At 36.1% G+C, this 14,345-nt stretch overlaps 1 protein-coding gene across 3 annotated transcripts in view; it reads left to right on the top strand.

Moving 5' to 3' along the window:
- RhoGEF3 (Rho guanine nucleotide exchange factor 3) overlaps positions 1 to 14,345 on the top strand; it is a 920,825-nt gene that overhangs the window by 711,688 nt on the left and 194,792 nt on the right. For all 3 annotated transcript variants that reach the window (XM_081756412.1, XM_081756413.1, XM_081756411.1), the window contains exon 3: positions 2,080 to 2,194. In XM_081756412.1, coding sequence (XP_081612538.1) covers positions 2,080 to 2,194 — 115 coding nt within the window. The remainder of the gene's footprint in view (positions 1 to 2,079; positions 2,195 to 14,345) is intronic.

Here is a 14,345-nt window from a genome sequence, read left to right as displayed (position 1 = left end):
CCGCTAAGACTACGCACTGTCAGTTAGTCTCGATTTATCCTAAAGAGTTGAAACAAGAAGCAGGATACGCAGAAAAGAACATACTTTCAGAATGATGACGTCCTATGGGTGGGACCTACAGCTTAACTTAGAATCCGAACCACTTGTGTCTTCATCGAGAATCAAACAAGGGACTCCTTGATTATAAAGGATTAGCGTAACTATTCATCCACGACACACACACACATACATACAAACATATATATATATATATATATATATATATATATATATATATATATATATATATATATAATATATATATATACAGAAAACACTGGATAGATTTCCTGTATTCTCCGATCCTGCTACTGGAATAGCCTTTCTAAGCATCCACGATTTCTTATTTGACTTCGATTGTTTATTACTTCTGGTGGTCAGAACTTGACTTTCAAATTCCTTACTATTGTTTGGGCATTTCTCGGAACTAGCCTTCTCTTCAATACAAAGAAGCGCCCTACGGGGGAAATATTTTTGTTGAATGTTTACGCAGGTATATCCAAACGTCGGTTCGCGGCCCGGATCTGACACGCCGAGTTCTTTTATACAGCCCGCGAAATTGTCCGTTATTAAATTATCCGATAATTATTTCTTGTGAAAATGTAATATATTACCTTTTACAGCCCGTGACGACAGTAAGATTTCTGTGATTCGGCCAATCCCTGTTCCTACTTGCAAATGCCTGATTTATAGCATTTACGCTATTAGTAAGCGCTACTGAGGTCAATAAGAGTTGAATTAGATTTTTGCGAGGAGCGCATTGTTATAGCATGTTTTCTAACGCACAAAGGGATGTTCTGAATGGGGGCAGCTATGTGTATGTTTAGCCAATGGAGCCATTTGTATCTTCGTGACTTTGCACTCCAACTCCAAATAATAATAATAATAATAATAATAATAATAATAATAATAATAATAATAATAATAATAATAATAATAATATAACTTTTGCCTCCTGAAAATAACCAGATGGTAAAGTTATGGTCGATACATTTTTGGAATTCGAAGGCATTTTAGAATGCTTGTCTATCATCTGGCTATCAGAAATAATTGATCACCATTTTATCTACATATCTATAATTTTCTTACAGTGTAGAAACACCTCCTCGGAAGAGAGAGAAAAAGAGAGAGAGAGAGAAAGTGGCCGAACTTGGGCTATTGAACGTGAGGACAGGATGTTTACATTCGCATTGACACCTGCTGTGAAAACGGTCCCTTCATGTCTCTCGGGACGAAAACAGAAGAAAAGGGTGGGCGCGGATATCTTACCCTCGTCAAACTTCTTGACAGGTGGACTTTAATACTTATATTAAAATACTATTTTTTAATTGACGTATCAGATACGGTTGTGATTAAAACTATTAGAGTCGTTTCTTCTCAAGGAATAAAACAAAAAAAAAAAAAAAAAAAAGTTGATCTTTCTACCATAATTGGTTCCAAAGTTAGACATATTATAATTTATATAAAAAGAAACTAATTTATTTATTTTTTAATAATTTATTTCTGCTAAACTAGCAGACAAATATACAATTTAAGTATTTCAACCCGTTAATAAACTTCTGTAGAATGCTGCAAAATTTTTCTTTCCCATTAGAGATACCCAGTTCCTTAGAAACTGAGGAAATTCGGTAGCCATGTTCTCCCCATAAGGTCCAATATAAAAAAAATTTGTGCCGAGAAAAGGTAGATCATCCCGTTAAGCTGAGAACTTAATAGTGAGGGTGCGACCTCCTCGCTATGTGCGCCCTTCATCCATCGCACATAGCGAGGTAGCGATCGCGACTTAAACCTCGACCCCGATCGCGAGGTATCTTCGGCATGTTCCTACCCTTAGGCACAAAGTCCTTGTTTGAGATACTAAAATATGGTTACCTATCTATAAATTACATCAAAAAGTTTTATTTTAATATACTCCATCTACCCTTATATAAAGAAATTTCTTAGATAAAATATGTTATATGATTTGCATTGTTTTTTGTGTGTGTACTTTAATTAACATATAGAGTATATTAAAGTGATCTTTTTCTGTTTTCTTTGTAGTGTATTATTTCCGTGGCGCCGTCAAGGCAGCCCGTGCTCTACTCCGAGTCCATTGTCCAGCCCCTGTGGTTTACGGGAATCAACACCAGATGGTGTGCACACTGCTCCTGACACGGTGAGTACATTTTTTTATTGTTATTCCCTCATCGTTGCTAGGATTTCTAATCAGTCCAGTCTATGAAGTTATTTACATTTTTAAAATTTATCGTGAGGGTATTTTAGTTTGTTGGTTGATTGAAGTTAACCTCCCTTTCACCACTGAGGCTGAGGCATGGGTCTTTATTTTAACATGAATCCGAACCACGTGAGCTCCCATCTAGAATCTATGTCATAATTTTTTGTAATATTATTTAAAAGACACTGGCAACATAGTCAATAAAGAGTTGCGAAACGTGACAGAATCGAACCCTTTTCCCGCGATAAGCATGGTAGAGCCTGTCTATTTCAGGTGTGCCCTCGGAAAATATGTAAAACATACTTCGGCCCCACCCCCTCCAGTCTATGACGGAGGTAACCCTCCCTTTGCTTAAGGAAAAGAAGTGAATGACTCGGCTGTGTTGCAAATGGGTCATTCAATCATTTGGTCTTGAAGAGTGAAGATCGTAGGCTGCTTAGAGTGACTAACAAGACAGGGTCCAGCGACGTCCGTGAAATAATTAATTCTGGCAACGCTTTCGCATCCAACAATTGAAAGATCTCGGCCACAGCAATTTGTCCCTCTTTTTTGAGGGAGGTACGGGAAAACACACCTCGACTGCAGCGCCAGATGGGGCACACTTCAAATAAAAAAGGCTCTAGCCACTAAGCGCAGGTGCTTTTGATTAACTCAAGAGGAAGGGAAGTTGGCTAAGGCATACAAACCAGGAAAGGGAAGGAAATATACGTTTCTTTTCCTATCCTCGTGTCCTAGTGACGACACCAACTTTACTTTCGTGGGGAAGGACAAGTGGATGGGTAGAGATATTTCGGGAGGCAGTAGGCCCGTATCCACGGGTGTCTAGGGGAACCGGGCCCCCCTAACTTCTACCGGACACTCCCTACATTTTTGAGCTGGCTATCGGTCTGGGAGGTACCTATAGTTTTGTATATCGGAAAGGATAGTTTTATATTCCTTGACCTTCAGTAAGACACAACATGGCTTGGGTGCAATCGGAGGGCTAAGTTCCCCTCTGGTCAGTGTTGCCAATCTAGCGACTTTGTCGCTAGAACTAACGACTTTTGGAAGTGTCTTAACGACAAAAATTTTTATTTAGCGCCTAGCGACAAATCTAGCGACATTTAGAAATTCAGCTATTTTGTTCTATATTTATATTAAAGATTCCAAAATTTTGCAGTTTGTGATACTAATAACTACTTTTACACACTCGGTTGCACTACTGCTATGAGCGACTTACTTCGTTGGATTCATCGCTGCTATGAGCATTATGCCCTGCTTCACTGCGGTTCGGAAATCCGGGAATTTCCCTATCTAATTAGTTGCGTAATAGCTGGTAACCTCTTCCATTGCACAGTCCGTACAGTGACAGTGACGTTGGAGAACGTTGTGCTTTTCTGGTTCAGTGTAGTGCGTGAGATTTATATATTAATTTAACTGCGGTTGTTCTTAATATAAAATATACAGAAAATTCGTGGGGTGAGTTCGGTGAAGGATTTCAATACGAAAGCAACATGAATTCCCCAACCTACCCCCAAAAATAATCGTACACACCCACTCTATAAGAGGGAATGGGAAAAAGTGATCCAAAATTTTAAGTATTTGCAAACTTTTAATGCTGTATTTATTAATTTTGTATTCTTCAAAAAGCAAAGTGCAGTGGTTTTGTCAAGATGGTCATTTTTAAAAAAAGAAAAAAAAATACTTGAGTCTTCCACTGCACATGGAAAATATTTAAAATATTTTAATTCCTTTATTAAATTATATAGCGACTTCTTTTGCGACTTGGCAGGAGGCGTTTAGCGACTTCTAGCTTCTCTAGAGTACTAAACTAGCGACATTTCACACTCGCGAGTTGGCAACAGTGCCTCTGGTTGAGGGAGCGTCCACTTCTTGCCCTCTTAGCATCATAACTGGTGTTATCGTCTGCTATACAAGGTTATTGAAGTGGCCAGTATTCTTTTTCTTCTTCAACGATTACTTCGTTGCCTAACTAAACTGAAATGTATATTACAATATTAATTTATGTCATTGAGTGTAAAAGTAAAACAATGATCTAATTTGTATAGGTATTGTGTATTCGTGTGGAGATTTCTAAGTCGTTTAGTGTGATATTTCGTTAGTTATTCCTGAAATAAAATTTACACGCTGTCTTATGGGAAACAAGATAATCGTGTGTAGATAAAGTTCACTTTAAGATGTTGAGGACTCCTGGATAGAGAGCCAGATATAGTGGCAGTGACAAGAAATTCAGTGACCATCCTCTAAATACTACTACTAATACTATTATTATTATTATTTAATAATAATAATAATAATAATCTGACTGGTTCCAATATTCTTTCTTGGTCTGTACGATTTGACATAAAGTTATTTTATTTTATATACGTAGACAAAATAGAAGGTATTTAAATCTGTTTTGGTATCAACTTTTCTTATGTAATATTTAAAAAAGAACGAAAAGATTTAAAAAAAAAAAAAAAAAGACATTCCTCGTCCAGTTTTTAACTTTTCAGGAGTATTACATTCCTCTGTTCTGCAATTTGGTGAAACCAATAATTCATGAAACGTTGGACGGTTGCTTCATTTAGTTTTCGCGAACGAAGACAGGCGAGCAGCATTCATGTCAGTAGTGCCAACTCTATATTGTAAAATTGTCTTTTATACATTCCGAAAATATAAATCTTACATAATAATAATAAAATAATATGTAACTATATGAGTGTATTAATGTGGATGTGTCTCTCAACACATTTTCGCATAGAAATGAGTCACAAACTTTTGTACATGGATAGATGTTCACTAGATATAATCGTGTACGAAGCCGCTTTTTTGATTTTCAGCTTGGGGGATACGCGGGGGGTCGAAATGTATACGTAAGAGGAGAGGATAATTATCCAGGATGACGCATATGAATGGTGGTGGATTGGAGTTTAGGGCCCCTTTCATTAGCGAGACTATATGAAAAGTAGGCCTATTGCTTGACAGGGGATCCTAATCATCGCATACACTAACTATATACTTACGAATGATCCCCCAACTGATCATTACCATAATTTGAGGGTCGATGAGATCAACAGTAACAGTCCCGATTCCGTTCAGGTCCACGTTTAACCCACTTCGTCATGGATGTGTGTGTATGAAAAATAACGTGTTTGAAATGACCGATGTTAGTGTCGAATCCGTAACTTTCCGGATCACTAAGCTATGATCATTAGTGTAAATCTCGATGACATTTAAACTCAAGTTTAGGCGGAAAGGGACATGTCAGCTCCAGTTGGATCGCCTTTTCATGGCTCTGAAATAAGGATTATATTAATAGTACTACTACTAGTAGTAGTAGTAGTAAGAGAAAGTGAAATTTTGGTTGAATTTAAGCTAGTCCCTTTCAATAGCATGGTTATATGAGACGTGGACCTACATTTTAACGTGGACTCCGAATCACATAAGTTCCCGCCGGGAATCGAACCCGGGTCTCTCGCCAATGACGTCTGTGCTAACAATATAGCCACGAAGGGGGGGAGAAACTCTGGAAGGAGATATAGTAGCAGTAATAGTAATAGTACATGTTTCAATAGAATGATGTTTATGAAAGTTCATGGAGTTCATATTGCGTATTATAGGGAAAAACTTTTGGTACAGTTAGATTTCTTTAGGTATTTTGCTAAATGAGTAAGCAGCTGAAGTCATAACTATATGTATATGATCGTTTCAGTGTGTTTTTTTTTTTAAGTGGGAGGGAGGTGTTTAACAGCCCACGACTGCATCTAAGCTAAAATGAACGGTGATTACGAGATGGAGGTAATAGTGGAATGATGAAAGTTGGGGTAAATGGGAAATCACCGAGAAAACCCACGCACGCAAAGAATTTTTCCACCACAAAGCACCCTTGTTGAGAGCTGGGATTGAACCAAAGAATCCACGCGCCAGAAGTGGCGCTCTACCACTGAAACATCACGGCCCCGATCTGAATGTTAGCCTAAAACTGAAACTACATATATAGGGTGTTTCAAAACAACACCGACAACGGTTTGGGAGGTAATTCCTGACACCAAGATAATACAAAAATATAGACCTACCTGGCTGCACGAATGCTTCCTTTCGGAATTACAGGCTGCCGGAAACATGAAACAATGAACTTTAATTATCCATAGCTCCAATACTATGGTACCTACCGTAGTTGGGTCAAGACTTCATTTAGGAACTAATATTTGCGCTATCCAAAAGTCCATGTTTCAGAATCCAAAGGTACTTACGCAACAATTTTTGCAGAGGGAGGTTGGCTATGGACAAATAATTTGAAGTACTCACCAACTACCTCTCTAAAAACTGTTTCGGAAGTACCGCAGGATTGTGAAACTTGGATATTTGGATAAGACACATACTACCTCGTAAATGAAGTCTTGATCCGACTACGATAAGTCTCATAGTTTTGGTGCTATGGACCTTTAAGGTTCATTTTTCCATGTTTTCGCTAGCTTATAACTCCGAAAGGAAGCATTTGTGCACCCAGGTTGGGCTATACTTTTTGTCTTGTCTTGGTGTCAGGAATCACCTTCCAAACGTTGTCTAAGTTGTTTTGAAACACTATATATATGCAGGGTGTTAGTGAACTATACCGACAAACTGTAAGAGGTGATTCCTCACTTCGAAACAAGTCAAAAAGTTCCTATGGACCTGTGGGGAAAAGTGCATAGTTTCAGTGCTAGGGCTGTCCAAAATTGCGAAAAAATTGATTTCAAGAGGCCTTATTTCGAATTCAAGAAATCGTGGAGTGGTGGTCCTTATCAGCGTAAAGGAAGTCATACATACACAATCCAAAAATGCATATTTCATTAATCTTCAAGGGTGTGGAGAGTATTCCCTGCAGAGTGAAATTCCCAGACATGCCATCAACCGGATTTTCAGATATGCTCTGACTTTATGATTGTCCAAATTAGGCAAATGATAAGCCTTTACAGCAGTGAAAAGGGAATCCTTTAGCGCGATGACGGAAGTGTTAAGGATTGTCAACAGCACGGTCTCTCGTAGTCGGGAAAAAGCATGCTGCGATGGTTTGTTTCAAGCTTATAAGTGACAAAAACATGAAATATACCGTGACGAAACACATCGCATCACACGTTATTCCGAACACAAAAGAACATGGAATGGCCGGTTCCTAACACTTCCGACTTCCCTCCGAAGCACTGGATGTCGATTGTTGCCAAGGCTTACCTCCAGCCTACAAAAACACATTTACACGTGACGTTTCGATCTTGTGGAGTGTGCATCGTCTGATGAGGATCTTGGCTAGAAGATCGAAACGTCACGTGTAAATGTGTTTTTATATTAAATAAGCGCAGTCTTGTTCAGCAGTGTGTTTATTTTTCTGAAAACTCTATTCAGAACGTATTTGACAATTATACCTTGTACAGAATACCCTGCACACTCATTGAAAATTGATATACTATGCATTTTTTGGCTTGTGTATGCGTAACGTTCTTTACGCTGATAAGGACCACCACTCCACAATTTCTCGAATTCGAAATAGGGCCTCTTGAAATCAATTTTTTTTCGCAATTTTGGACAGCCCTAGCTCTGAAACTATGTACTTTTCCCAACAGGTCCATAGGAACTTTTTTGACTTATTTCGATGTGAGGAATAACCTCTTACAGTTTCTCGGTATATTTCATTAATACCCTGTATATATTATGTTAGCAGATACTTTTTTTTTTTTTTTTTTTTTTTTTTACTGCTTTCGAGACTTTCATATTTTCATATCGAGATTTCCTTTTAGTTGATGAGAAGAGTTCATCTCGAGTTCAGTGTCATCTCTCTCTCTCTCTTGCCTTCTCTTTCTACATCATTATTATTCTGCGTTTTGCAAGAGCCAAGTTAGTAGATCATTAGCCAGGGTTTCTTCTCCCTGGCCTTAATTATTTAATATGCGGACCTCGCTTTGTGTTCAATGGAAGCCCTGTGTTGTTCGTGCTAAGCACTTGAGGCAGTTCCCTGAACAAGAAGTAGATCTACGGTTTCACCAATACAAAGACCATAGTTCCGTTACTCCTTCAAATGCGAAACAAATTATGTTGATACCAAACTGTGTTTGTTGTTGTTCAGTTTCTATTGATTCAAGTTTCTTCACTGTAAATAATTGAAGTAAATACTATCCTAGAAATTATGTAATTTATAATCACGCGTGTTGTTTGGTTGCATATATCACTTATTTATTTATTTATTTTGAGTCTTACTAACTATGGCCTATGGAGTCCGAAGGTTCAACACCGCATTCACGAAAGCTCTCCATTGACGTCTATCCTTAGTCAACTGGATCCAGTTTCTGTTCTTTCGTTCTATTTCTGCGAAATCCATTTTAATATTGTTCTTCTATTTATGTCTTTCTATTGCTTTCTTCTTCTATTGGGTTCTCAGCTAAAGTTTTTTTTTTAAGGTTGGTTTAAATGGACAAGTTTTGCCGATAGATGTCACCACAGTCTTTGTATCTCATGTATATTTTTACCTTTCACGAAAATTCACTATTTCTCTTACAAATTTTAACTACAAACTTCAATTTTTTAGAGAAGGAACTTCATAACCTATCGAAGGCAACAATCCGTGCCAATTTTTTGTTTAGAATTTTCTTCATTGTTGAAACAGTATATTGTTAAAGATTGCGATATTTAATTTCAACAATTGAGCCATTTCAGAGATTGTTGCCTTCGATAGGTTATAAAGTTTTTTCTCGAAAAATTTGAAGTCTGTAGTTTGAAATTTGTAAGAGAAATCGTGAATTTTCGTGAAAGGTAAAAAATATGTACACTCATGTCCAAAATTATTGTCGCATGTCTATAAATATGTTGTTGTAGGAATATAATTTGATAACGAATTCGTCCTGTATTTCTGAGAATGTTAGTATGTGTATAATCGGCAAAAACATGTATGTGGTAAATTTCATGACAAAAGAACAGTAAATAAGAACAATAAAACGAAAATAAAACTTTCTTGTCCAAATAGTAACACTTTTCTTTACTCATTGTAATTTTCGTATTTATATTTTTTTCCCTATGCAATTTACCACAAATATATATTTTTTCCGATTATACACATAGTATCAGTATTAAAAGTACCCTCCAAAATCATTATTAAATTATATTCTTAACCGAAGACAGTTATAGATATGCGACAATCATTTTGGACATGAGTGTACATGAGAGAGATACGAAGACTATAAAGTGACATCTATTGGCAAAACCTGTCTCTTTAAATCAACCTTAAAGCATTCCTACTTTCTTTTATTGTGGCCTCATGACCTTCCCAACTGAGCCTCCTACACTTAATGACACTATCAGTGCTAGATAAACGTTATAAATTATGCAGTTTCTCGTTATGAAATTTCCACCAATCCACATTCACTTCTCTTTCAGATCTGACTATTCGCCTCAGGATTTTATTTTCTAATATTTTAAGTCGGCTTTCTTCACTCAAAGCAAGCGACTATCTTTCATAACCCTACAGCACATTGTTATCATAACCCTACAGCACATTGTTATCATAACCCTACAGCACATTGTTATCATAACCCTACAGCACATTGTTACAAGATTCAAATTCTTGAACAGAATTCACGAAGACAAAAGCGTTTGGACTGAATAATAACATGAATTCCCTGCTTTCAATCGAGATGTGATAGATTGTTCGTTACTTTGTGATTGAACTTTGTATAAAGCTGCCCACTGCAGAAACTTATTCGCTTGGTTTGGCATACTTCTAAGGTAACTACAATGTAGTGATAACTAAATTGCATGCCATTTTTTTTAAAACATACTTTTCTGTCTAATATTCAGGTTCTTATGATTAATTTTTAAATATCCAGGATTTTTTATGTACTATTTTTCATCTTATATTTACTCTTTAAACACAATTGAATCTTATATGTATTGTTTACATCTTATATACAGTACTTACTGTTCAAATACTTTGAACTTTATATTTAAAGAGATTGAATCTTATACTTACTTTTTAAAGGATTGTATTCTTTTGTAGTATAGTACACTCTATAGTTTTCTTGGTAATGTAGTATTTTGGATCTTATAGTGTTATTTACTTCTCATACTTCCTGTTGTACATATTTTTACTTGTTATGCTTTCTGTTTTGCATATTTTTCTGTAAATTCTTTGAATACTTACAATTTCAAAGTATTGTAAATACTTTCTTTATTAAATACTTTGAACCTTATACGTACTGTTTTACATACTTTTCCGTTTCTGAAATTTATACTTGTTTTACTTTGTTTTACGTACTTTTATTTAGGGGCCGCGGTGGCTCAGTGGTAGAGCGTTCACCTCTGGTGCATGGTGTCCTCGATTGGATCCCAGCTAGCTCCAAGTGAGCTTTGTGGTGGACAAACACCGTGTGCTTGGGTTTTCTCGGGGTTCTCCCACTTTCTTCATTCCACCATTTTAATTTATTTCTCATCATCACCGTCTCCTTTACCCTAGCCGGCATAACCGTGGGACGTAAAAATTAAAAAGATTTTGTGCCATACTTTTTATTTACTGTTTTACATAATTTTCAAAATTATACCTTAGAAATTTATGTGAAGTTACTTTCGTATATTCTGAATGATACGTTCAGGGTTAAAAAAAAAAAAAAAAAAAAAAAAAAAGTTACTGATAGGAACTGTTTATAGAATGAGAGCAATGCTTTTTAGTATACTTATGTGAAACTGTATAGCGCTGCTTTTGTGTTCTTGGCAATGTTTTGCTACAATATAGTAGGAAGAGTAAGACAAAAGAGAACGAATTGTGTAATTCTTGTTCATTGTATGTGGAATGAGTTGAAGAAAGGAGGAGAAAAATAGGATGGTGTTATTTGATATCTTTGCACCGACTCCTCCATATACGGGTTAAAAAAAAAAAAGCACTTTAACTGACGAGTGTTTAAATATTTGATGAGTGACGCAAAGGATTCCTTGTGTTATTTCTCTGCAGTGACGATATTTCCCCCCTCCGCTCACTTCATCCCTCCTCTTTTTATTCCTCATAGAATAAGAAGGAAATAATAGCAAGGAAAAAAAGAGGGAGTAAAACAAGCCGGTTAAATGTGTTAGGTTCGTAAATAAACGTAGAAAAAGTAAGTGCGCGGCTTTTCGATGTGTTCGCAACGCGTTTTTATGGCTCATGCCTACGATTGGAATACGCTGACCATATATTTAAATGTGTATGGCTGATCACAGTGCGCTACAAACGCAAAAGCAATAAAACGCCCAGAATACGTCGGCCCGAGCGTGTTCTTTGGTGCGTTTCGGAACAATAAAAGATGTCTAAAAAAAGGGAAAAAAGGAAAGACGTGTTTCCAGGCAAGGGGATTTTAGCAAGAAACGGCTGCTTTGAAGAAGCTTTGTGCAGAGTTTTGAAACTTCTATTATAAAATGTGTCCATACATAACAAAAGAAAATTCACAAAAATACAAGGAAATTCCGAAAAAAAATTTAGCTAATCACAGAAAAATCTATGTAACACAATAGGATTATTTCTCGTGATTCGCATGAATGAGAATAAGGGTGTGGCAGTAAGGCCTGGGAACCCTGACTGGCTCACAACTCTGCGAAAGTAAAATTACGTAGTAGTCACTTAGGTCGCGTTAACTGCGGGAGGTAACGTATCGGAAACGCATTCTTGTCTAGCCGTAGCTTAAGAGTTAAAATTGTTAAATTCTTACCGGAGAAAGATCGTTCAAAGTAGATTTCGTGTTCTGGTACTGACTATTTCTTTCTAATTCGTAAAATTTAATTCAAATAAAAATAGGGCCAGTATATTTTATCTATATTTACAACCCTTCTTTTGAAGTAGTTAAAGTAAACAAGGAAAATCTTAGATATGTTTTCCTTGTTTTATGTGCAGTACTCAAGGGAAGAGTCTTTTAGATACGAATAGTCCTTTCCGTAAAGTTGATTTTTTGATTGTGTTGTGTGTAGTATTGAAGTAAAGGACCTTGGTGCGTAAAGCTCCCGCTTTCGTAGTTCTATGCGTAGTATTGAAGTGAAGGACCTTTAAGGTCCTAAGCTCTGTAACGTAAAGCTCATGCTCTAGTGGTTTTGTGGTAGTATTGAGGAAGAGGACCTGTAAGGAACTGAACCCCGTTGCATAAAGCTCACGTTTTAGTGTTTCTTTGTGATAGTACTGAAGAAAAGGACCTCTTAGAAACTAAACTCCGTTGCATAAAGCTCACGTTTTAGAGGCTTTGTGGTAGTACTGATGCATAAAGCTCACGTTTAGGTGATTTTGCTCAAAGATTTTTTTTTTTCTTGATAGTAAATTTCAACAGAAGCAGCTCACAAATGGTCATGGTAAGCCAACCAGCTTTAATTGTGTAATGTTTCAAGGGAAGACATCGATTATTATTTCCGTTATTTATAGGTTTTGAGACCGGAGTTCGGTACCCCTATATTTAACTACTGTAGTTCTTAAAATTGTCCTACGGTTCTAGATCAGCACCAAAACTTTAGCCACAGATTCGATGCCTTAGTTCGGGTCAAACTCTGACAATCACACATACGCACGGCACGCGTACAAAGTGGAATCTCTTTAACAAGTTTTGTTATTCACGCTCAAAAATAATATCATTCACGACTACATTCCTTGTGATAATTTTTCTTTTGCAATGACTTATAACTATCAAATTCAAAAGTAATGGGTTTCATTTGATAAATTTTGATTTACTGTAATCTTTCTGAGTCACATTCAAGAATAGATTCCTTGTGATAAAATTTCAATTTTAACTAATATTTTCCAGTTGCATTGGTAAGTGGAATCCGTCTGATAAATGTTGCTTCCCAATATCTTTTCCCTATCATTCAAAGGCACGTACATCCTTTCTGATATACATTTTGTTTTCTTTTCGCCATCACATTCAAAAGTAATAGATTTCTTCTGATAAATTTTGTTTTGCGATAACTTTTTCCCAGTCACGTTTCTAAGTAGAATCCGTCCGACAAATGTGGATGTTTATAACTTTTTCAGATTACATTCAAAACTAAGATTTCATGTGATAAATTTTGTTTTCCAATTACTTTCTCCAGTAAAGTTTTCTTGTGTAAGACCCCTATGATAAAATTTTGTTTCTTGATTACTTTCCTGATTCCGTTCAAACGTAGGTTCCTTCTGATAAATTTTGCTTTCCGATATTCTTCTCAATTATCTTCAGTAGAAGATCCCATTCCCCACAATAATTTTTTGTTTCTCAATAACTTTTTATCAATTATGTACAACATACTCGTAATATACCGCGCGAAATATTTTATTTTCCTGTAACTTTCTCAATTATGTTCAGTAGTCTATATACTCTGTGATAAATTTCTTTCTCTTTAACTTTCTCAATTATATTCAATAGCATATTCCCCATGACAAATTTTGTTTCCCAATAACTTCCTCAATTACATTCAATAGGATATTCCCCATGATAAATTTTGTTTCTGGATAACTTTCTCAGTTACGTCCAATAGAATGTACCCTATGATAAATTTTGTTTCCCAGTAATTTTCTCAATTACATTCAATAGAATATACCCCATGATAAAGGGTATAGCCGAATAAGGCTGTAAAAAGAGTCCTTTCACAGATTGCTGTGATATTTATGTTAAAGGTTCTTCATATTCAAAGGTAACTTTGGTCAGAAAATCAACTACAAATTCCTTCGAATTTCGAAGTTATTCTTGAAAATTCGAAAATCAAAAAGTGTTCATACGACTTAAATTGCACCGCGAGTATCGAACCATGGTCAACGTATGTTATACGTATGTTGGCGCTTATTCTATAGTAGAAAATAGAAAGTGGTCACTGAAACATAAAGCAAAAATATTTGAATTCGAATATTTTCGACCTGCTTTTCACTCTTTGTTTGTTTGTTTGCGGTAAGATCCTTCAAGCAAAGTATATTCATATTTTGTTTTACCCTCGAAACTTAAATCGTTCTGAGATACGAACACTTTTTGATTATTGAATTTTTAACAATAGCTTCGAAATTCGAAGGGATTTGAAGAAGTTGATTTTCTGACCAAAGTTATCTTTGGATATGAGATACCTTTGGTATAAATATAACAATCCAAGGGTACTTTTCACCATCTCATTC

The sequence above is a fragment of the Thermobia domestica genome, chromosome 4 (genome assembly GCF_964235325.1).
Source record: "Thermobia domestica chromosome 4, izTheDome1.hap1.1, whole genome shotgun sequence".
Taxonomy (NCBI): Eukaryota; Metazoa; Arthropoda; class Insecta; order Zygentoma; family Lepismatidae; genus Thermobia; species Thermobia domestica.
The sequence above is the reverse complement of the archived record's forward strand: the minus strand, read 5'-3'. Positions and strand labels throughout refer to the sequence as shown.